At 40.5% G+C, this 24,269-nt stretch overlaps 1 protein-coding gene across 2 annotated transcripts in view; it reads left to right on the top strand.

The window, feature by feature from the left end:
• Positions 1 to 22,692, top strand: part of GAD1 (glutamate decarboxylase 1) — a 77,604-nt gene extending 54,912 nt beyond the window's left edge. The window contains exons 11-18 of one of the 2 annotated variants that reach the window (XR_010786386.1): positions 2,855 to 2,971; positions 3,059 to 3,123; positions 10,991 to 11,069; positions 12,068 to 12,217; positions 13,907 to 14,014; positions 14,182 to 14,271; positions 16,640 to 20,727; positions 20,996 to 22,692. Coding sequence is in view for 1 of the 2 variants with exons in the window: in XM_066575881.1 (XP_066431978.1) it covers positions 2,855 to 2,971; positions 3,059 to 3,123; positions 10,991 to 11,069; positions 12,068 to 12,217; positions 13,907 to 14,014; positions 14,182 to 14,271; positions 16,640 to 16,813 (783 nt within the window). In the remaining variant the exon portion in view is untranslated. Of the gene's footprint in view, positions 1 to 2,854; positions 2,972 to 3,058; positions 3,124 to 10,990; positions 11,070 to 12,067; positions 12,218 to 13,906; positions 14,015 to 14,181; positions 14,272 to 16,639 lie in introns of both variants that reach the window. The other variant, XM_066575881.1, reaches the window with a different exon arrangement.
• Positions 22,693 to 24,269: the final 1,577 nt, after the last annotated feature.

Genomic DNA, 24,269 nt, shown 5'->3' with positions numbered 1-24,269 from the left:
TAGACCAGAGTGGCACTGTTTCTAGACAAAAAATTATCCTTTTTTGTAATCTCATACAACCACTTTATATAAAATGCATAACCTTTTTTTGCAGTACCAGTCAAACGTTTTGACACACCTTTTCATTGTATGCTTTTTTTTTCTGCATTGTAGATTTGCATTGAGGACATGAAAACTATGAAGGAACACATATGGAATGGCGTAGTAAACAAAAAAAGCGTTAAAAAAACAGAATATGTTCTATATTTTATATTTTTCAAAGTAGCCCCCTTTTGCTTTGATCACCACACTGCCCACCCTTGGCATTTTCTCAAATCAGCTTCATTAGGTAATCACCTGGAATGGTTTTTAGTTAACAGGTATTCCTTGTCAGGAGTCAATTTGTGGAATTTCTCGCCTTCTTGATGTGTTTGAAACCATCACTTGTGTTGTACAGAAGTTAGCTTGGTATACAGTTCCATACAGTGTTTTGCCCTATTCAGCTAATGTTCTAATCCACATTGTGACAAGAACCACTCAACTAAGTAAAGAAAAACCACAGTCCATCATCATCTTAAAACATGAAGATCAGTCAATCAAGAAAATTACAAGAACTTTGAAAGTTTCCTCAAGTGCAGTCCCGAAAACCATCAAACACTATGAAGTATTTGGCTTTCAAAACGTCTACCCCAGGAAAGGATGATCAAGAGTTACCTCTGCTGCTGGGGAGAAGTTCATTAGGCTGGGTTCACATGGGACGGATTTGCTGCAGAAATTCCGTGCAGAATTTCTGTGTGGCAAATCCGCTCGTGGCTCCTAATCCCGGGATTAGCCAGCCATGTGGACGAGATTTTGCAAAAATCTCGTCCACACGGGGCGGCCAATCTGTCGTGGCAAAGCCGGGCAGAACAGTTGATGCGGCGCGGAATTGACAGCCGCAGCATGTCAGATCTTTTTTTTTCCGGTTGCGGCCTCACTCCTCTCTATGGGAAGAGAAAGCCACAACGTAATGCCAGCATCTGAACCACTCCAAAACCCATGTCAAAATGCTGCGGGTTTTGAAGCTGCGGCTCTCCCGCGGAAATTTTGCGCTTTTTGGTGCGGCCAAGCCGCGAGATTTTCACAGGATTTCCGTCCCGTTGGAACCCAGCCTTACAGTTACCGGCCTCAGAAACTGCAATTTAACAGCACCTCAGATTAGAGCCAACATAAGTGCTTGACAAAAATCAAGTATCAGCCACATCTGAACATCAACTGTTCAGAAGAGACTGAAAAAATCAGGCATTCATGGTTAAATTGCTGCAAAGAAGTACTTCTGAGGAACATGAACAAGAAGAGAAGAATTTCTTGGGACAAGAAACATAATAATGAACATTACCCCAGTGCAAAACTGTACTTTGGTTTGATGAGTCAAAATTTGAGATTTCTTGTTCCATCGCCATATCTTTATGAGACACAGAAAAGGTGAACGTATGCTTTCTACATGTGTGGTTCCCACCATGAAGCATGGAGATGGAAGTGTGATGGTGTGTGTGTGGGGGGGGGGGGTTGCTGGTCACCTTGTTCGTGATGTATTCAAAATTTAAGGCACACTTAACCAACATCTGGTTTTCACTTAGTGGGACCATCATTTGTTTTTCAACAGGACAATGACCCCACACATGACTCCAGGCTATGTAAGTGCTATTTGACCAAGTAATAGAGTAATGGAGTTCAGTATCAGCTGACATGGCCTCCACAATCACTCAACCTAAACTGAATTGAGATGGCTTGGATGATTTGGACCACAGAGTTAAAGGGGTTGTCCCGAGAAAGCAAGTGGGGGTAAGCACTTCTGTATGGCCATATTAATGCACTTTGTAATATACATCATGCATTAAATATGAGCCATACAGAAGTTATTCACTTACCTGCTCCGTTGTTGGCGTCCCCGTCTCCATGGTGCCGTCTAATTTCAGCGTCTAATCTCCCGATTAGACGCGCTTGCGCAGAAGGGTCTTCTCTCTTCTCTTGGTTCTCGGCACGAGCGGCGTTCTGGCTCCGCCCCCTTCTACGCGTCATCACGTAGCTCTGCCCCATCACGTGTGCCGATTCCAGCCAATCAGGAGGCTGGAATCGACAATGGACCGCACAGAAGAGCTGCGGTCCACGGAGGGAGCAGACCCCGCCGCACAGAGCCCACGGTGCACCATGGGAGAAGACCCGCGGTGCATCGTGGGTGAAGATCCCGGCGGCCATCTTGGTAAGGTAAGTAAGAAGTCGCCGCAGAGCGGGGATTCGGGTAAGTACTAAACTTTTTTTTTTTTAAGCCATCCCTTATGTTTGTCTCGCGCCGAACGGGGGGCCTATTGAAAAAAAAAAAAAGCCGTTTCGGCGCGGGACAACCCCTTTAAGTAAAAGCAGCCAACAAATACTCAGCAACTCTGGGAACTCCTTCAAGACTATTGGAAAAACATTCTAGGTGACGACCTCATGAAGCTGATTGAGAGAATGCTAAGAGTATGCAAAGCTGTCATCAAAGCAAAGGGGGGCTACTTTGAAGAATCGAAAATATAAAACATATTCTGGCTTAACACTTTTTTGATTACCCCTTATTTCCATATGTGTTCTGTCATAGTTTTCATGTCTTCAATATGAATCTACAATGTAGAAAAAAAAAACAAGAAAAATCATGGAATGAAAAGGTGTGTCCAAACTTTTGCCTTATACTGTATGTGATGATTACACTTTACTAGACTGGAGAAAAGCTTTTTAACTTACTGTATAGTGAGCTTGTTCCTATAGAGCATTTGTTTTATAGGTTTTGTGTTAGATTTTTGAAATAAGTAGATGATTAGTGCTGCATATTCTTATGACATTCTTGCATACTTTGCAGGGCCATGTTCCACTTTATGTGAATGCCACTGCTGGAACCACAGTCTATGGAGCATTTGATCCCATTGATGAAATAGCAGACATATGTGAAAAGTACAATATTTGGCTTCATGTAGATGTAAGTCATAGTCACCTTGCAGTGATAACAAAGATATTAAGCCATTTAGTCCATGGCATGTAACTGATGCTATTTTTATTGATACAGGCTGCATGGGGAGGTGGTCTTCTCATGTCCAGGAAACATCGTCATAAGTTGAACGGGATAGAAAGGCAAGTAAATAGGAAATGGAGAAAGTCACTACCCAAGGAAATCTATGAAAAGACTGTGGATAGGTTTTTGTACAATTTATTGGTCTATGACACCAGCCATGGGGGCTATAACCCCATCATTGAATACTATATCTTGCTGCGAGCGCCCATGATGGCTTGCTGTGTGCTAGACATATAGTGAATTTGATGTGGAATTTATGTGTTAGTTTTGTCCTTTCTGTGGTTTCCTTTCACAGTGTCAACAGATACAATGAAGGGAACCTGCCACTATGAAAATACAGTCCATTCTGCAGGCCGGAGGTTATAGAACAGGATGAGCTGAGCAGATTGATATATAGTTTTGTGAAAAAATTTTCAGTCTACCTTTGTACAATATTTTATTCATTTAAAGTTTGCTCATTCTGAGCTTAGAGGTCCAGTGGGCGGTCCTACAAGGAAGACTGACAATCACTGATAGGACCGCCCATTGGACTGTTCAGGCCAGAAGAAAAAAATATAAGGTATAGTGAATCTTTTCTCATAAAACTATTAGAGATGAGCGAGTATACTCGCTAAGGCACATTACTCGAGCGAGTAGTGCCTTAGCCGAGTATCTCCCCGCTCGTCTCTAAAGATTCGGCTGCCGGCGCGGGTGACAGGCGAGTTGCGGCGGGGAGCGGGTGGGAGAGAGGGAGAGGGAGATCTCCCCTCCGTTCCTCCCCGCTCTCCCCCACCGCTCCCCGCCCCCGAATCTTTAGAGACGAACGGGAGCGGAGAGATACTCGGCTAAGGCACTTGCTCATCTCTAAAAACTATATATTAATCTGCTCAGCATCTGCTGCTCTATAACATATTGCTTGCATGGACTACATTTTCATGGCGACAGGTTCCCTTTAATTACCTTCCAGTTAAATCTCTTCTAGCATATATAGGGAAAGCATAGTATAATTTCCATTGTGGCAGAAACAATGTGATCGAATATATTCTTAATAAATTATCATAGAATTAGTTAACAATAGACAAATAATTGCTGAAATTAAATGAAAAAAAAATGTAAGGTAATATATTTTTACACAGACGTCTTAGACACATACACACAGGCATGTAGCAATATAACAGTCCCAACCACAGAATAGTGCCAAGAGAGTTCTTGTAATAGTGCCAGCCACACTAAGGGTGCCTGTCTACAGGCGTGATTTCGCTGGCGGTAAACCGCCGGTGAATCACACCAGCCAAAGCTTTCCATAGCATTGTTATGGAAAGCGCCGCCCGCGTGTCCACGAGCGGAGAATCATTGCAATTTTCCGCTCGCGGCGGACAATTCGCAGCATGCTGTGAGTTGCCCCAAATCTCTGCGGTCAGCCTATCTATCAGATTAGGCTGACCGGCGGAGATTCGCGTGCAACTCCTGCTCCCGGGCGGCGGCTCCCGCAGCGGAGGTCTGCCTCGGGGCTTTGCAACGCCCGTGGACAGGGGGCCTTACTGTATAAGAGTTCTAGTCATAATGCCCCTAAAAATAGTGACCACAGTACCACCATAAGAATGAACTTACCCATGAGTGCCAGCTTTGGTACTTCCTTAAAGTAGTGCCAATCAAAGTATTTATTTAGCATTAATTTACCTGTTCCATCACCTAATCAGCCATTTTCTGCTGACAGGCAGCAAGTTACTCATGATCAGAGGCGTAACTTGAATCTCCTGGGCCCCAATGCAAAACCTGTAACTGGGCCCCAACTACAATGCTTTATTCATAGTACTGGGCTCCCTATATGGAGAAGAGTGGCCTTATGGGCCCCCTAAGGCTCCTGGGTCCGGGTCCAATCGTATCCCCTGCATCCCCTATAGTTACGCCAGTGCTCATGGGAGTCCAAAGGCTTCTAACGTGTAACTTCCAGTTCCTGCACTGACAATTATAATCAATGCAGGACTCAAGAATGTAGTTGAGCCTGCGCCATACACTGTTGCAGTTAATATCTGCCTGCAACAGACGCAGTCAGAAATAACTCAGATCTTGACTGTTAACCCTTTCAGTGCTGTTGTCAATTCTGATAGTAACATTTCGATGTCCTGATTGATTGGGATTTAATTGTCCCGAAAAGCCTCGCTGTGATAAGATTGTGATGGTGCCATCCAGGTGTCATGGCAGCCTGGGGTCTATTGAAGGCTCCCAGGGCTGTTACGATTGTTTGCCTACTATGATGTACATGTGGCACATCTTTAATGAGAAGCCTATTAAAATACAGTATCATGCAATATCATAGTATTGCAATATACTCTAAGTAATGAAACAATTGCCAGTTCAAGTCCCCTATGGAGACTAAAAATGTTAAAATAAGTAAAATAAAACCTTTTAAAGTACTACAAAAAATATAGAAATATTAAAAGTTAAAAAAACATTCTCAAAGTTGTTGCATTGGTAAAAAAAATATATAATTAAGAAATCTAAAAATTAGTATTGCTGCATCCTTAAAGGTCCCATTTATTAAAATTTCGCATTTATTATGCATGGTGAATGCCATCAGAATTGTGCTTTTTTTCGTCACCTTGTATTCAAGAAAAAAATGTAATAAAAAGCTAACAAAAAGTTATATGTACCCCAATAAAGAAACAGATCACCCCACAAAACAAACCCCCTTGCCTTAAAGCCCCTACCGAACAGCTGTTTACCAGGCTTGTGCACAGGCTTGAGTAGATTTCTGCAAGAAGCAGACAGCTCCATTCTTACAATAGTGGCCAGGCTTGGTAATTTAGGAAAAGTTCCCATTCATTTTATTGGGAACTACAGTAAGAACAGAGCTATCTGCTTCCTGCAAACTTTAGTTCAGCACATGAGTGTATCGACCTGGTGAAAAGCTGATCAGCAGCGGCCCAGATAACAGAACCTATAAATCTACTAATAATGACTTAGCCTGGGGATACCCCTTTAAAATGGTGCCATTGAAAAATACAACTCATCCCACAGAAAGCAAACCCTTATGTAGATCTTTCACCGGAAAAATGAACAAGAAAATTTGAAAGTGGGAATACCGGAACTGCAGTATGTGGCCTGAATGCAGGAGCATCAAAGACCCTTGGTCATGAAAGGGTTAACAAGCAATGCTATTTAAAATCTGGAGATTTCAGTGTATAACCGTAGAGGAAAAACAGTTGCAATCAAATGCATAAACTGGCATATCCTTGGCCTTTGCACTGCCAGTCATAGATGACCTTTTAAATAAACATTTCTAGTAAGACGTGAGAAAAAGTCACATTTTGCATCTTCTGTAAGGATAACAAGTGCAAAGTGCAGACATTGCAATACTGTATCTTTGTAACCATGAAATACAAAGTGACAGGTTTGATATCAGTGTTCTCATCAGCATGTATTGATCAGACAGTAGCTGACATGCCAAACTTACTGCTTTGCTTTTTTTTCCATTGCCTGGGGAGAATCAACTGCGACATGACCTCTTTATTTGCCCCACTGAAACTTGACAAAAAACGTCAGTAAGAATAAGGTTGCTGGGATTATAAATGAGACACAATCTATTGCTGTACACTTCAAGGGCTCCATTCTATGAGAGCAGCAGTGCTGGTGGCAAGGGACAATCTACTGTGTCTTATATAAGGGAAGCACATTGTATACTTATTTACAAAACATGTTCTTAGTTATGGAAAGCCTCAAGCTACAGAGAAGAAATGTCAGTGAAGACGTAGGAACGCTCAGCACAACAGCACACATAGCCAAAATCACTGATTTAGGTTATTTACTTTTCTTATTAGGCTAAGAAAAATCATAACCCGAATGTTCTGTTCACATATCCTTATAGACATTTCTATTCTAATTATGGGGTTAAACTATTAAACGAGCAAAAAGGCCCCATTGCAGAGGGTACAGTGCTATATGCCACCCGTTGCTAGTTCTAAGCTCTAAATCAGACATAGTACACAGTAGACAAAGCTTGTTATGTAGCATGAAAAATTAATCAGAATTTCCTTTAAATTTATATATACCTCACGGCTTCTTTAAGCCCTTAACCCTTTCCAATCCACTGTTAGACCTCGTCAGACATTTAGATTTCCCTGTATAATTCCAATGTTGGGTGAGCTCTGCCACATGTTTCTTTCACTATGCAGGACAGCTCTCCGATGTCGGAGGCTGTTCTACATATGAATATTATACTATGCAAGACAGAGCTTCAGAGTGCTGTCCTGCATACTATAATATACATATGCAGAACAGCCTCCGGCGTTGGAGAGCTGTTCTGCATAGTGTTAGAAATATGTGCCATACACATTGTATGCAGTGATAGGATGGAACTGCATACATTCTATGGCACTGTATTAGATAGATAGATAGATAGATAGATAGATAGATAGATAGATAGATAGATAGATAGATAGATAGATAGATAGATAGATGTTATATCAATATACATATATTTACAGGATTATTACAAATGATCTTTCCGACGTGAAACACTCATAACTCACATTTAGTTTTCGAAACATTGCTAATGAAATCATCCTGACGGGTCATTTTTATGTGTTTCTGTTGAGTAATTTCAAGGAATCTATAGCGCGCTTTGCTCCCAAAATAAATAAGAGCAGGGAATTGTGCTGGTGGCAGAGAAATTGGATTGGAAAGGGCTGGAGATCAGAGATTTGCCATTTTTTTCTTTTTGTTTTTTCATCCATGCCTTCCAAGAGCCATAACTTTTTATTTATCCATCCACCTAGCTCTCTGAGGGCTTGTCTTTTGCAGTATGAGTTACATTTTTTAATGGTACTATTTAAGTACTACATAATGTACTGGAAAAAAAATGTAAATTTTTTAAGTGGGGTGAAATTAAAAAAAATGCAATTATTCAATTTTTTGGGGTGTGTGGGGGTTGTTTTTATTACATCATTGACACATCAATTTTAGGGTTTATTCAGATGATCATATATCGGTCGGGTTTTCACGCCCAACCGATATACACTGTCCCTCTCAGCAAGGGGAGGAGGCGGGACGGGAGCTAGTGCATTGAGCTCCCGCCCTAGGCTCTGCACTGTCAAACTGTGGGGAAGGAAGGGGGGCTCCATTTGACTGTTTAGACATGCAGTCAGCTTCGACCGCAGCATCAAAACAGTGAACTGCCATGATCAGAGCTAGCTCCGATTGCGCCAGTTGCAGGCAGCTGTGAAAAACAGCTGATAGTCCTGGTATAGAGCAGATTTGACTCCTGGACCTACTGCATACACCCTTCACGACCACAAAACGTGTGTGTGTGTGTGTGTGTGTATGTGTATGTGTATATATATATATATATATATATATATATATATATATATATATATATATAGCCACCATGAAAGGGTTAAACTGCCACTTTCTAAATAGATATGTGTATTTTATCCCTAGACTTCACAAGAACACATACACCAGTTGGCTGTAACATTAAAACTGCTTGCCTAATATTGTGTACATCCCCCTTGTACCAGCAAAACAGGTCTGTAACATCTGGCACCAGGAGATGTTATCAGCAGATCATTTAAAGGGGTTTTTCAGGCTGCTCCGGCTGTCAGTTGCTGGATACACCGGTGCCAGAGCTGAAGCTGGTGCTCTGACCCCTGTGTAGTGGTCGGCGCATGCACTTGCAGACGCAGCTCTTATGGAAATCAATGAGAACCCAGCCTGCAATTACAAGTGCAGCTTTCATTGATTTCATTGGAGCTATGCCTGTAATTATGAGCGCCAGACACTTCAAAGAGGTCCGAGCAGCAGCTTTCGCTCTAACCCTATGTAGCCCACACTGACAGCTGGTACAGCATGGAAAGCGCCCTTAAGCCCTGTAAACTGTGAGGTGCGGCATCCATGGACATGTTTGTCTAGCACATCCTACACATGCTCTATCAGTCTGTGGAGTTTGGAAGGTAAAGTTGTCACCTTGAACTCTTTGTCATCTTGCTCAAACTATTCCTGCAGCATTTTTGCAGCATGGCAGAGTAGATTATCTTGCTAAAAGAGGCCACTGCCATTAGGGAATACTGATGATGGGGTGGACTTGGTCCGAAACTGGCATTGCCAACCTGATTATTTCTTTTTTTGTAGACAATTTATCCAACAATCATGACGGCTATCATTTTATATGGATTAACTGGGGATCAATGATAAATCATAGCGATCACTAAAGACATGTATCTATATAGGTGAAAAACTAAATACAAATGCATTAACTGCATCCACCTTGACCTGTAAAATAATCATAATTGCAGCCATAATAATATGCACATGCTCCTCCAGATGCAAATTAATCACAGACCCATCAAATTTTTCTTCTGGACTCTAGAAAAAAGTGCCCTCATGACCACGTCACTGGTTCACCGTTTGTCCTTAGTTTTTAGGAGATTTTGAGCACCTGTAAAATAATCTAACATGAAGTTTTATGTATTCACAATACATTACGATTTAATGCACAATTGAGTGAAGAAGCTTGTGACTATAAAGTCCTGGGTGGCATTTTCACAATGGGCTTGATTATCTAGAAGCAGAGAATATATGACTATGGGGTTATAATATGATTCTTCTTCTTATTATTTTATAATTCAGGGTTTTTTTGTGTTTTGGAAAAAATGTAGGAAAATTATCCTGGCAATGAGAAGGTTGATAAAAGCCCATACAATATGAATCTTCTAATATACAGTATCATAGAGGCTGTAATGGAGAAACTAAACTCCTTTGCTTTAGTTTAGAGCTTTCTGTTCCAATGTTTCAGCGCCCAATGATCCCGTATGATGGTGTAAGGTTCTAGAAATAAAATAGGTTCACTTAGAATAAGGTTACAGAATAAACGCAGATAGAGAAAGATATAAAGACACTATAAGTGAGGCTGGCACAGAGACGGGCAACACACTAAGTATACAGTCTGGTGACGAATTGCCATGGTCGCTATTTAGGGTACGTTCATACGTTAAAATCTTCCACAGCAGAAAATTCCACTGCGAAATGCACAGGATTGCCACATAAAATCCGCAGCATTGGAGCAGATTTTGACTGACATTGAGATCCGCAGCTGATTTGAACCCACATCGCTGCTCCTCTCACCTCATGCTGAGCCCTGACTGCAGTGTATGTCTTCACCCAGCAAGCTCTACTAAGCGCCACCGTGGCCATGTGGAAATGCTGCAGATTTTGCCTCAGATCTGCAATATTTCTGATAGGTATGAACGTAGCCTTAAGCAGATTTCCCAGTGGCGGCATTGGTTATCTGTGAGCATCTTATCTACTCCGGAGGTCCAGCACTGCCAATGGGCAATCCTTTTCCTTTGAACCTTAAATTTATTCCAGTGGCCCACAGCATATCCATCTCATCTTAATCCATCTTGCAAGAAGTTAGACACTTTTTTCTCTTACACATGCCAACAATTGGTTGGTCTACTTCAGGTGAGATTTTTGAGCCAAAAGTTTGGTGTAAATCATTAATAAATTTGGCACACTTTACAAATCCACTAATCCATGCCCCTGTTAAATCCACTAATCCATGCCCCCTTTAAATCCACTAATCCATGCCCCCATTAAATCCACTAATCCATGCCCCCTTTAAATCCACTGATCAACGCCGCCTTCTAAAAGTGTTTACTGAGTTGCAAAGTTCTGGCTCAATTTAATTAGTAAATCTATCCCAATATTTAAAATAAAAAGTATTCCATTCATTGTTTTTTTCTAAAACCATGGTGACAGTGATTCCCACTAATGAAGCGGTACGACAGTCCATGTACTTATTTGTTCTAGAAATCTTATGGACTCCTCCAGTGTATAACATGTCAGAAGATCATTTTTTATAGGATATGTCCTTTAACTAAACATTTGAATATGAACTTTTAGTTTCAACTAGAATAACAAAGGTCTTCATTTTTTGTTTTACAGGGCTGACTCCGTGACTTGGAATCCCCACAAGATGATGGGAGTTTTACTCCAATGTTCTGCAATTCTTATAAAGGAAAAGGTAATAATTTACATAAAATGAGTAGGAAACATTTTGTCACTAGTAATTGGTAATACACTGTTTCCCCAAAAATAAGGCCTACCCTGATTTTTGGGGTAGGCTTGAAATATAAGCCCCACCCCAAAAATAAGCCCTAGTGGCTGTCCAGAGCTTCGCCGTGTGTTCTGCAGTCTTTGTTCACCCACAGAAGATCACTTCCTGTTAACGGGATTCATAAATCCCACCTCCAGGAAGTGATGGCTCTGATTCAGAGGCGTAATTTAAAGATTTGGGGCCCCAATGCAAAATCTGTAACAGGGCCCCCCAATTATAATTCTTTATTCATACTACTAGGCTCCCTATATGGAGAAGAGAGGTCTTATGGGCCCCCTAATTCTCCTGGGCCCGAGTGCAACATATATGTGAAAAATATATATGGATAGCTCACAGATTATCATGGTGATAGGAAAGGAAGTGATGGTTAGTAGTAATAGATATAACGATGGGTTACTTATTAGCTTAAACTCTAAAGGCCCTTTTACATGGGACGATTATCGTTCAGAGTTGTTCAAATACAAGCACTCCCGCAGGAGTTTAAATGATAGTCGTCCCATGTATATGCATGCAGAAACCTGAACGACTGCTTGCTTACAGTGAATGGAGGCAGGTGGGGGGAAAGTGCTCTCCAGCCACCCCGCCTCCGTGACGGCAGCACTTTTAGTGATGCTCAATCCTGTGTAACAGCACAGGAGCGAGCATCACTGGGACGCACTGGCAGGCATCTTTGCCTGACAGTTCTTCCCATGTAAATGGGCCTTTCACATGATGTACTATCACTGTGTGCCATGTTATCAGGATGGTTTATTTCCACTTGGAATTACTTTACAATAGTTTTAGTTCTGTTAAGATAAGAGAACCATAGCTTTTTATTGGGTTAAGGTAACTTTCTGTGCCCTGCTGTCACAATCAAGGTAACAGTAGTTGCATCTGTACATTAGCATTTTCTTTCTATTCACCAGGGTATACTGCAAGGATGCAATCAGATGTGTGCCGGATACCTCTTCCAGCAAGACAAGCAATATGACATATCATACGACACTGGAGACAAAGCAATACAATGTGGTCGCCATGTGGATATATTCAAATTCTGGTTGATGTGGAAAGCAAAGGTAGAAATACTGATTACATTTTAATCTTAAAAGGAACGTGTTATTGCTATCCTGTTAGTTACAGTCATGCAGGAGATGATTTATCGTAACCACCTACGTGGCTGTAGCTAACAGTATAGCAATAACATAGCAGTTTCTATAACCCCCCCCCCCCCCCCACTATCACTTCACCGCATTCCCCCTTAGATGGCCCATCTCTATTCAAGTGACAGGGAAGAGCACAAATAGGCGGTGGAGAAGAATGAATACATGGGGACCAAAGAAAGGAGAGTAAGACGTCAGGGCTCAGTGTGGGTACCAAAATAATCAGATTTCTCACGCTGAACTCATTTGCGGCTGATGTGGATCACAGCGGAGAGGAGCTCTTATACAAGTTTTATTATGGAGCTTCAGGGCTTTCTTCGCTCCTGATCATTTAAATTGAGCCTCAAATGAAGATTTCAATATAGTTTTATAATTTAATGGAGTTATTTTCCCATTTTTTTCATTGTCTCATAATTCTAGGTTTATTGGAAATATCTTTTGCAAAAACAGTAATATGTTTCAAAGGGGTTGTCTCAAGAGTTTAGCTAATCCCTTATTCGCAGGATAGGAAATATGTATTTAATTGGTGGGGATCCAAGTGCTATTATTCCCACCATTCCCAAGGGCTCTCAAGTGGAACTGTATGAGTAGAGCCAGACAAGTATGAACACTGCCACTTCATTCATCTCCTTGGGATTGTTGAAGATAGTTGAGAGCCGTACTTGCCTTCTCTTTAGCACTGGTTGAACCATGGACAGACATCTGACAGAACATCATACAGCAGCAGGCCATGTGTTTGATCCTAGAGGTGAGCGTTGGGTGGTACGTCTGGTACTTTAGCACAACTTGCCACATTGGACCAACTGACCCAGCAGTACAACAGTGTAAAAGTTATACAAATTTCCACAGTCACCATGCAGTGCACCTTAGGTTGACTGGAGTTCAATAGCCGAAGACCGACAAGAGTGCTCCTGATGACCCCATATCATTACCAAGAAAACCTCACATACACCCATGAAAGACGTCAATGGACTTTGGACACATGTCACTCCAGACCACCTTGTGCCAAGTCCCAGTTCCTGCTGAACTAAATGGATGGCCAGCTCCACATCTGGTGTAGACAGCATGAAGCCATATCCCATGGATGCATCATTTGGGTTTTACAGACTGTATGTGTCATAGTTTGTGGAGCATTTCCCTGAGATGACCTAGGGCTGTTGGTCATAGTACTACAATCCTTGAATGGTAAACACTACAAAGACCTGCTGGCTGAATATCTGTATCCATATCTTCAGGAAGTCTTCACTGACCACAGTGCTATCTTTCAAGAGGACAATGCTCTGTGTCATTGAGTTCTGATTACTAAGTGGAGGAACATAATAATGAATTCTTCACACTGCCTTGAAATGATAACTACTTATTGACAATATGTCAATATGAGGGTTAATTGAGACAGATCATAGAGCACAGCACATACAAACATTTATGACTGTATTCTCTAAAGTAACCAAGCATTGCACCACAATTACTGCTTATACGAGTGCAAAGAGTCATTCTCTCAATGGTGCAATGAATGGAAACCGCCATTAATTAAACAACATATTCACTCATACATTTTCTTGAGTTATCTGTACATCAATTCTGTCATGTTTCCTTCCCAAACAGGGTACTGTAGGGTTCGAACAACAGATCAACAAATGCCTGGAGTTGTCAGAATATTTATATTCGAAGATCTGCAATCGGGAAGATTTTGAGATGGTTTTCAAAGGAGAGGTTCGTTTTCACACATTACTTTCTGATTGGCCCTCATTAGTCTTCTCTGCTTTGTTCCATTCAATCTTCTTGATTTTTGTAATATCATGGCAGTTCCTGATGACATAAGAAAATTTGTTATTCTGTCAACTATTGGATGACTAAATTGGACCTATATTATTTTCTAGCCTGAACACACAAATGTCTGTTTCTGGTACATCCCCCCAAGCCTTAGAGATGTGCCTCCAAGTGAAGAAAGGCAAGAAAAACTGCATAAGGTGAATTTTCTCTGCTTTATAATGCAATTGTATTAATCAGCCTATCAACCCGCATGATAATGGCAGCCAAAGACTGGCCTCAATGGTCACATGGGTAGTTAGGTATGCATCAATCTAGCTACAGTGATGATGTAACCAACTAAACATGTGTTTGGTGCTCCCAAACACTGGCTTCAACGGTCTCATCAGTAGTTACACCAACACTGCAGCCCTGGAAACAAAGACCAGTAGGGAGCACCAGAGTGGCAGCTCTGGAAAGGCGATAGAATGAGCAGGTGCTTCTTTTCTGATTTTATAACCATTCCATTCCATTTCTGGTGGTCTTATAAAACCTCTTCAACTCAAATGAGCTCATAATCTAATTTCTCTATCTTGTAAAAAGACAAGAAACAAAGGAAACCCACTTGAATAAGAGAATTGCATTTCTTGAACCCAAAGCTGCGTTAACAGGGCTATCCTTACAATACTATTATGAGTCCACAAAATGACAAGTGCAGTAATTTATATTGTATATGGGTGCTGATCCAGATTTTGTTTTTTGAGACATGGTTCACATACTGCACCATGTAACTACATGGTAAATTAAAGAAAAGCGTTGGCACCACCTTCTTACAGGAAATGTTTATTCCATCAAAATTATCTTGCCAAAATGTAACCATTTGATAAAATAAACATTTCCTGTCTTAATATGCCCACTAGACTGTAAGGAACTACTCGGGAAGGGCGATGGCCTTTCTTTAGGCTTAAAAATAATTCTTTGAGCATAGTATTAAGGCTTCCCATATGCCATTGTTTATATCTATATGTTTACTTATTTCATAGAAAATATAGAAATTGAGGACAAAAAAGAGTCCACTTAGTCTGCCCTTATATTATTTCATTTTTATTTTTTTCTATTAGACTAGATCTATGGTATTTCCTGGTTTGATATCATTTATTGTTGATTTTCCAACCATGTCTGCTGGAAATCTGTTCAAGCATCTACTACTTTTTCAGTAAAATAATATTTCCTGACATTGCTTCTGATTTCCCCCTTGTTCTAGTGATAGAAACATAGAAATTAATTTAGGGTGCATTCACATGAGCGTGTGCATGTGCCGTGCATAGGTGTGCACAAAGCCACGCACCCACGTACATGAACAAACACCTGGATGCAGGTCCATGCAGCATTTCTTTCAATGGGGCCGCGGCTACTGCCAGCGGCCCCATTGAACGCAATAGAATGCCGGCAACCCCTGCAGTGATTTTCAGGAAAGGGCTTGAAGTATAATTCCTTCCCTGAAAATCAGCCCTGGTTTGTGTAAAAAAACAAAAAAACATATACATACTCACCTCTCCACCGCTGCCGTGCAAATATTCCCCGAGTCACAGTGTTCAGTGACAAGGGGACTCCCAGCAGGGAGTAAAGAATGCCCCTGCCACACCTGTGCAAGGATTTTCGGGAAAGGGCTTTAAATATAAGCCCTTCCCTGAAAATCATCCATAGAATGTGTTAAAAAAAAAAAAGTATAGTCACCTCTCCTCAGCTACCGGGGCTCAGGCATATCTAGCCTGTCTTATCCCTGCAGTGCTCTGACTCGGTTTCAGCAGGCGGGGATTTAAAATCCCCGCCCGCTGAATGGACTGTATCTGATTGGCTGAACGCTCAGCCAATCACAGGCAGCCCTCAGCCATTCATAGAATTCAATGAATTTGCGCATGAAAAATGAATACAAAAATCAATATCTTACTAAGTTTCTGTAGAAATAAATGATGCACTTATCTGTTTTTTTCTATTGAGTTTTCTTTCATATACTTGGTTTGCAGACTCTCCTACATTCAAATTTGTGGCTGGGGGGGCATTCGCAGCACCAATAAGCTGGTCTCTCAGATGCATGTGCACAAGCTCAACTCCACCTCTCCTCTTCTAGTTCAGAGGCTGTGTAGCATAACCAAACCCACTCAATACTACACAGCTATCTCTATCTATCTCATCCTGTCACTCAGTAATTGCTGGTCAATTTTCCCCTGTAAAAGCTCAGTGGAAAGGCAGCGAACACACATTCACAACAGGGGAGCAGGCATGGGGAGGAGCTAAAATTTCGGTCCTCCAGCATGCAGTACTTTGGAAAACAATACAAGCATAGAAATCAAATAATCAGAATTTTTTTAATGAAAACCAATTATAAAAAGGCTTCATTTCTAAAAAAAACTTATTGATTTAAAAAAAGAAAATAAAAAAAGAGTGCAAAAGTGTACATAGTCATGCAGATGTTTGCACTGATCTATTGGGAACTGAATAAACACTAGAAACACCATTAATACCAGAGTTTCCTCAGCAGTCCTGTGGTGGTCACAGTTGTTTTAATATGAGTATGTTTTCTTCAAGGTTGCTCCAAAGATAAAAGCTCTAATGATGGAATCTGGAACAACAATGGTGGGATATCAACCCCAGGGAGACAAAGCAAACTTCTTCCGGATGGTCATCTCAAACCCCGCAGCCACCAAATCAGACATTGACTTCTTGGTGGAAGAAATTGAGAGATTAGGTCAAGAGTTGTAATAAATGTACCAAATACATTGAACCCTCTCTATGTTGGGGAAATTTACTCCACCACCCAATCGGTCGCATAGTATTTTGTTTCTGGTGAAAGAAAAGAAAATCGTTAAAGAAACCTTCCCTCAGTACAGCTCTTCTCTGGCACCTTAACAAACATAAATTACTAAAGTGTTTCTGTAACTCATTGGAAAAAGAAAAATATGTCCGAGACAAATGGCATAAACTTGTTTGTTAAGGTTGTCAGATATGTACAGAATCCAAGGTAACTGAGTGTTGTAATATGTATCCACTTGTATGTCTGTGTGAATATTTATGTACAGGGCCGGCCCTTGACATATGTAGTGTAGGCCTTTGCTTAGAGCAGTAAATGCTGATAGAGTAGGATTCTCGATCAGTTAACAAGGCGTAGTACCAGACAACCAGGAAAAAACTAAAATATTCCTGAAAGCTAAGGAGCTCAGATGATCTAAAAGTTTTGCTTGTATGGCAAATTGAAACTTCTTTCTAATATGTAATGAGACATCAACACACTTGTATATAGTCACTCATTAACTAGACTTAAACGCATTACAGTTCTAGCATTCTACATCACATCTACCATTTTTATCATATTTTCCAAGTGTTAAGACTTACTGGTATAATGATATAAAAGAAATGGCTAATATGTCTTAAGATGGAGTCCTGTTGTCTTGTCTATTTTGTTAATTGCTAGAAGTCTAGAGTCAAGAGTGCAGAAGACATCACCAAAAAGTTTCTTCATCACCCTTGCAAGTGCCATGTAAACACCTCAAGAAGGTTATTGTGAAATGTGTTTTAGCATTTATGGTGGTGTGTTACTTTTACTAAGTTAAATATTACCTTGTATATATTAAATTATGTTTCTTTTCTTGTAGCCGTCCTGCCATACCATATTGTGCAAGCTTGCCTAGAGAGCATTTGACTTCCATTCCATGTACAGAAATGGTCAAAGGAAGTGTCATGTCCTATATTGTACAGGTCTTATTTAGGTCTCTCCCACTCAGGCTACAGAAAGCATGAGAAAATTGCACTCAAATCATGATTTTTAGGCTATGAAACAATACAGACAAGGGCATGGAAAAAAATAGTGGAGGCATATGTAATAAATAGAAAAAAAAGCTTAAAGGGGCTGTCCAGTTGTAAACTATTGATAGCCTGTCCTTAGGATAGGCCTTCAATAGTATATCTGAAGAGGTTTGTCATCCGGGTTTCCCATTGATCAACTGTTTGTTGAGCCAGTGTGCTCATGGACTAAGCTGATTCCTACAGGAAGCAGATTTCTCTGTTCTCACTGCAGTGGCCAGACATGGTATTACAGGCAAAGTTCCCATTCACTTTAATGGTGTCACTTCCCACAATGCCAAGTCTGGCCACTGCAGTGAGAACAGAGCTGCAGAAATCAGCTCAGTGCATGAGCGCACTGGCACAGAAAACAACTGTTCAAAAGAGGGTCCCATGCAGTGTACCATGGCAGATCTACTATTGATGGCCTATGCTAAGGTTAGGGCATCAATAGTTTACAAATGAACAATTCTTTTAAATTAAAAGGATTATAGCACGCCATAAAGAATGCATACTCATACGTCACTGATCATAATACACTTCTTAACCTCAATTTGCCAAACAAGGAAGCCTGACAGAATCCTGCTTTCAGTATAGATTCTTTCTTGGATTAGCTTTTCTCCATAACATAACTAGTCTGAAAAGCATTAACCAGTAAATAGTTGTGCGTCCCCGTCTTAGTGTTTTGGGGTTATAGTAGCACAGTCGTTGTAACAGGTATACTCTTACTGTATTTTTAGGGATTATTTTGTGTAGATTGTGTATATTATTGTCGAAAACTTTGTGAACTGGGATTAAATGTCATAGTTTTACAGCAATTTAACTGTTAAAACATAGGTATATGAAAATACTTGCTTATTTATATGCAGAGATTTACCATGTTAAAGAGGTGTCTTGTATTTTCCTCCATTTGTATTGTATTCTATTTATATATATAAATATATATAGTATATATTATTGAGGTAAGTTCTAAATAATGTTTATTGTAATTTAGTGTCTTTGTGAGCCAAAGAAATAAAAAAAACATATATATAGTGGAAACTGTATCTATACTATAGTGCCCTCAAATGTAGTTCAGAAGTTTAGAATACATGTCTAGGTTTATCAAGGGGTACCAAGATTTAGCTTCTATTAATGCTCATTTGCATGATGGGGATATAAGTCATGTAAAACCGTGTCCCCCTTTGAAAAATCTAGGACGTAGGCTCATTAAAATTACAATTCTAGCACTTTAAAATTCATCAGCATTGAATTTCTAGAAATGAATTCATTCCAATATGCTGGACCAGCACAACGATTTTTAGTTTTGTTATTTATTTCTATCCATTTTGTATGTGAACCCATTGAGTTTTCCCCATTGTTGGTCAACTCTCCATTGATCCAATGTCAGCCCTTCTTTGTTTAAAGCTGCAGATCTAAAATAAAAGAATGGAAATTAAACTAGGCTGAATGATTAGTAATGATTTCAATTAATAACAGTGACCCTAACCTTAAAGGGGATAAGTTAAATCTCTTTCCTGAGGTCAGTATATGATAGAACCATGGACGCTGAGCTCGGTGATATATAGTTTTCTATGGTTTGATTCAATATTACATAGTATGTTAGGCTGAATGAAGACAATGTCCATCTAGTTAAGTCTGTTTCAACCCCCCCCCCCCTTGTTGATCCAGAGGAAGGCAAAAACCCCAAAAGGCAAAAGCCAATTAGCCCATTTGGGGGGAAATGCCTTCATGACTCCGTAATGGCAATCAGAGTAATTCCTGGATCAACCTCTGATAATTCCTACCTGACTGTAAGACCCAGAACTACAAACCCGCAGGTCACCTAATGTCTATATCCTGTAATTTCCTTCTGCTCGAGAAAGACGTCTAGTCCCCTCTTAAGCTCCTCAATGGATTTAGCCATCATCACATCCTCAGGCAGAGAGCTCCACAGTCTCACTGCTCTTACAGTAAAGAACCCTCTTCTATGTTGGTGATGAAACCTTCTCTCTTCTAGACGTAGCGGATGCCCCCTTTCATATTTTCATATGAAAAGCTGTTTAAATGTTCTCAGGTCTTGTAGAGAAAGCCTGTGCGTCCCGCTTTCCCCGCCCATGCACAGTGATTGATACCGCTACATATTTACAAACTCATACAGGAAAAGTTGTCAATCACTGTGTGTGGGCGGGGAAAGTAGGACTCACAGGCTTTCTCTATGGCGGCCTTTACACAACTTTTTACATGAAAATATTGAATCAAATGATATAAAACCGTATATGGCCAAATTCAAGGTTTCCTGCTCTATCCTGTGCAGCCCTCAGATATGGAGCTTGACAGATCCACTGCAATATAGTGCTTTATTTACAAGACATGTAATCAAACAAGGCAATAACCAGCACTACTGCGCAGTCCATTTTACTTTTGGTATGTCATCTTTACCAGCTACTTATTGTGCCAAGAAGGCATATCTAAGGTTCACTGCTTGTATCTAATATGGCCATGCCTAATATCTCATATGGCTATGACCAGTCACTGACCATCATCTCTCACAGTACTGTGATACCACAATAAATAAGAATCCTACTAATATTTTAGAATCGGCACAAAGAAGTAGAAATACATAGAGATCGCTACCACACCACTAAGACGAGTGTCTCTGACTTATTGGCAGAATGTGGTAGAAACTTAGTAGATATGCTATCCACCTATATTCATAGCCCCCCATGTTGGCTATGCCTTTGTGTATTGAGGGATGTAAATCTGTGGAGATCATAATTACTAATATAGAACATATTTGACTACAGTAATACAGGGGTTATCCTACCATGAAATTCTATAAACTATCCACAGGATAGGTGATAAATGTATGACTGCAGGGGCGTAACTATAGAGGATGCAGGGGATGCAGTTGCACCCGGGCCCAGAAGCCTTAGGGGGCCCATAAGGCCGCTCTTCTCCATATAGGGAGCCCAGTACTAGGAATAAAGCATTATAGTTTTGGGCCCCGTTCCAGGTTTTGCATTGGGGCCCAGGAGCTTCAAGTTACGCCTCTGTATGACTGCTAGGGTTCTGACCACTGGAACCCCCAAGGATCATGATAATAGCAGCCCCAAATTCCTCTAGTGAATGAAGTGATGGTGCAGATGCTTGGCCACATCTCCATACACTGTCAATGGAGATGGGCTTGGCTATCTCCCCCATCCCATAGAAGTGATCCCCTATGATCCCTGCAGTTGGAACCCCAGAAATCATATCCTGTGGACAGTTGATAAATAGTTTTGGAGGGATAGCCTCATGAAAAAGCTCTTGAGTTTGTAGCTGTTCCAATTGTTACTGGACATCATTCATGTATCAAGATGGATTTTTCCACTTCCATTTTCTATCCATATCATTTGGTCACATTCATTAATCCATATTTAGAAACATCAAAACATGTTGCTCTTATGGGTTTTTTTCTATATAACACTTAATAATGCATTCCAACAGCCATAAGTAATCCATCCATTCTCATGTCCGATGACGTTGTGTGTTGTAAATGAATAACGAGTGCCAAAATGTCTCCTGAAGTTTAATTGGTTGTGACAATCTTGTGTTCACCTTGTAATGTCTGTCAAAAGGCTTTGTCTTGTCATTATATGTTCGATTTCCTCATCCTATTAGGTGAAAGCACATAGTGATGTCATAAGTGAAACATTATATAAGTACAATAAACTTTTAATAGATTAAGTGCCAATGTACGAAAACCACAGCAGGACTCATTATTGGTGAAGTGGAGTAATCAGTCTGGAATTAATTAATAAAGCGAACATTGATGGGAAACAAATGCATTTTTGACAGATTAGTTGCTAGGAAGGAAGCCTAACCGTAACCGTAACATGGGTTGTTAAGCAACTTGTTACCTAGCACGAATGATCCTACGCTATGAATCATCATCCAGTTGTTCGTTTCCTGACAGCTTCGCTCTTATCCATCTTTGATATTACAACTCTGCCCTATTGACTTGAAGGGGGATGAGTTGCAATAACAGATGTGGCAAGAGTAGCACCATTTCTTAGGACGCATTCACACATGGCAAATTTGATGTGGATTTGCATCCAAATCTGCAAAACATATTACGCTGTGGATTTTCATGTGTATCGAAACCAAAATTTGGGTCCAAATCCACACCATTTGGCGTAGACTTTGATTCAGATCGTCAGATTTCATCCCTTTAATTCTAGGAGTGAAGTTAGCTGTGGATCTGTGTAAAAATCCATATCAAATGTGCACCAAATGGTGGGGATTTTTATGTGGATTTTACTATGGATTTTTCCGCATGTGAGATCGCACCCGTGAAAGCAGTCCCTTTATTTCTAAGGCCGAGTATACACAAGCGTTAACTTTTTCCATTGTTCAGCTCCATCCTAGGAGCCAAAAAACAGAAAACAGATAGTGCCAGATCCAGCATATGCCTGACTTGCAGGGTACCTGGTGATCCCATTGGCTACAATAGGTATCCATTCAGCTTCCAGCATGTCGACTGGAATTTTCCTGGATGAAATAGCACCGCTTGCTGCTCTGCATAGTTTGCCCCATCTGACGGTTTTATTATTTCCAGACTGATACAAGAGAGGACTCCATGTTGTCTCAGGAGGAATGTCAGGGATTGTAGCAATAGTCACACTGCCATATTCGGGTTTGTCAGGGCACAGTATGTGTGAAAGTGAGAGATTTGGTGTGGTGTGATTAATGGACTCTTGCTATCCTGTGACTTATAAGAGATGTTTAACTATTAAAGATGATATGCAATGCAGTTTTAATTTTTCAATAAAAGTCTACCTTAAAACCGCTTTTTGTGTTGCTCTGTTTTGGCCTTTACTAATAACCATATGAAATTTTTTTTTTTTAAGTCATTTTTTCATATTTTCAACTGCAATATGTAAAATAAATGCAAACATACTGTACACATTTTTGATAACCGTTATATTTCCATTTGTTTACTTTATTCTGGAAGCACATTTGAAAAATTTTAACCATTTGAGAGACGTACAAGTTTAACATTGATTGTTAAAATTTTGAGGAACATTTTCTTTTCCTATACCAAGCCAAGATTGCAAAGGCTCATAGGTGTCAGAATGATAGATACCCCCATAAATGACCCCATTTAAAAAAAATACACATCTTAATATATTCACTGAGGGGGGTCATGAGTATTTTGACCCTGCAGTTTTGTTTTTCAGGAGATAATGAAATTCAGAGGAGAAAAAATAAAATTTCATATTTTTGCAAATATGTCATTTTAAAGACAGGAGTTTTTGTCTATAGTGCACATGAATGGATAGCCCTGCTTGTTCTGTGTTAAGAAACATTCCTATTGTGGCCCTAATCTTATGTCCGTATGCACAACGGGGCCCAAACCAAAAGGAGCAGCCAGGGGCTTTTAGAACAGAAATTTTGCTTGAAGGTGTTTTAGGCCTCATTACACACTTGTAACGATCGAGAACCCCCACAAATGACCCCATTTTGAAAACTAGACCCCTCAACAAATTTATCCAGGGGTATACTGTGTAGTTGACCACACAGTTTTTGAATGAATCCAAGCAAAGCAGAAGGAAAAAATTACGATTTTCATTTTTTTGCCAATTGTGTCATTTTAAAAACAGTTTTTTTTGTACAGCACACATATGCATGAAAACTTACAGCCCAAATATGGATACCCCGGCTGTGACCCTACGTATGGCTGTGTAATGTATTGCGCATAACTGTACTGCGCAGAACTGCTGTCTGTTTTCTGCAAATAGATTATGTAATTCCGAACCACTAATGTGAGTAGAATTGTGTAATCCAATGCATTTGATTGATTACTGTGGATTAAACGCATACGGAATCCACAATTCCTATCCGGTCATGTGAGACCGGCCTAAAGTAGTTCACTACCTTTTTATATCATTTGATAATGGCGATCACGTGAACGGGGACCGCTCAATGTGGCCTCCGGTTACTGCTCCGGCTCTCGGCTACCTTTGGTAGCCGAGAACAAGGAGATTGTATTTTTCCTGGGTCCCTCCCCTTCCGTGGAGGCTGATTGCATCAGGTTTTAAATGCGGGGAGGCCTGCAGTTGCATCGGTGAGGGGAGATTAAACTTCAACTTTTTAAAACTTTTACGTGATCGCCATTATCCATTGGATAACGATGGATGATGTGACCGTGGATCGCTCACCATGGCCCACGGTCATTACCTTAGTAGCTAGGAGCCTCTGCGCTTGCGTCTGCCATTTTGCCTACAGGCACATGCGCTGAAACAGGGGAAAAGCTAAGTCAGGAGACATCACTGGAGGCCTTAGGTAAGTAATTGCCCCTCCCCTCACGGATCTGATCTGTGAGGGGAAGGGTGAAACTAACTTTATTTTTCACTTT

The sequence above is a fragment of the Eleutherodactylus coqui genome, chromosome 8 (genome assembly GCF_035609145.1).
Source record: "Eleutherodactylus coqui strain aEleCoq1 chromosome 8, aEleCoq1.hap1, whole genome shotgun sequence".
NCBI classification, from domain to species: Eukaryota; Metazoa; Chordata; class Amphibia; order Anura; family Eleutherodactylidae; genus Eleutherodactylus; species Eleutherodactylus coqui.
The sequence above is the reverse complement of the archived record's forward strand: the minus strand, read 5'-3'. Positions and strand labels throughout refer to the sequence as shown.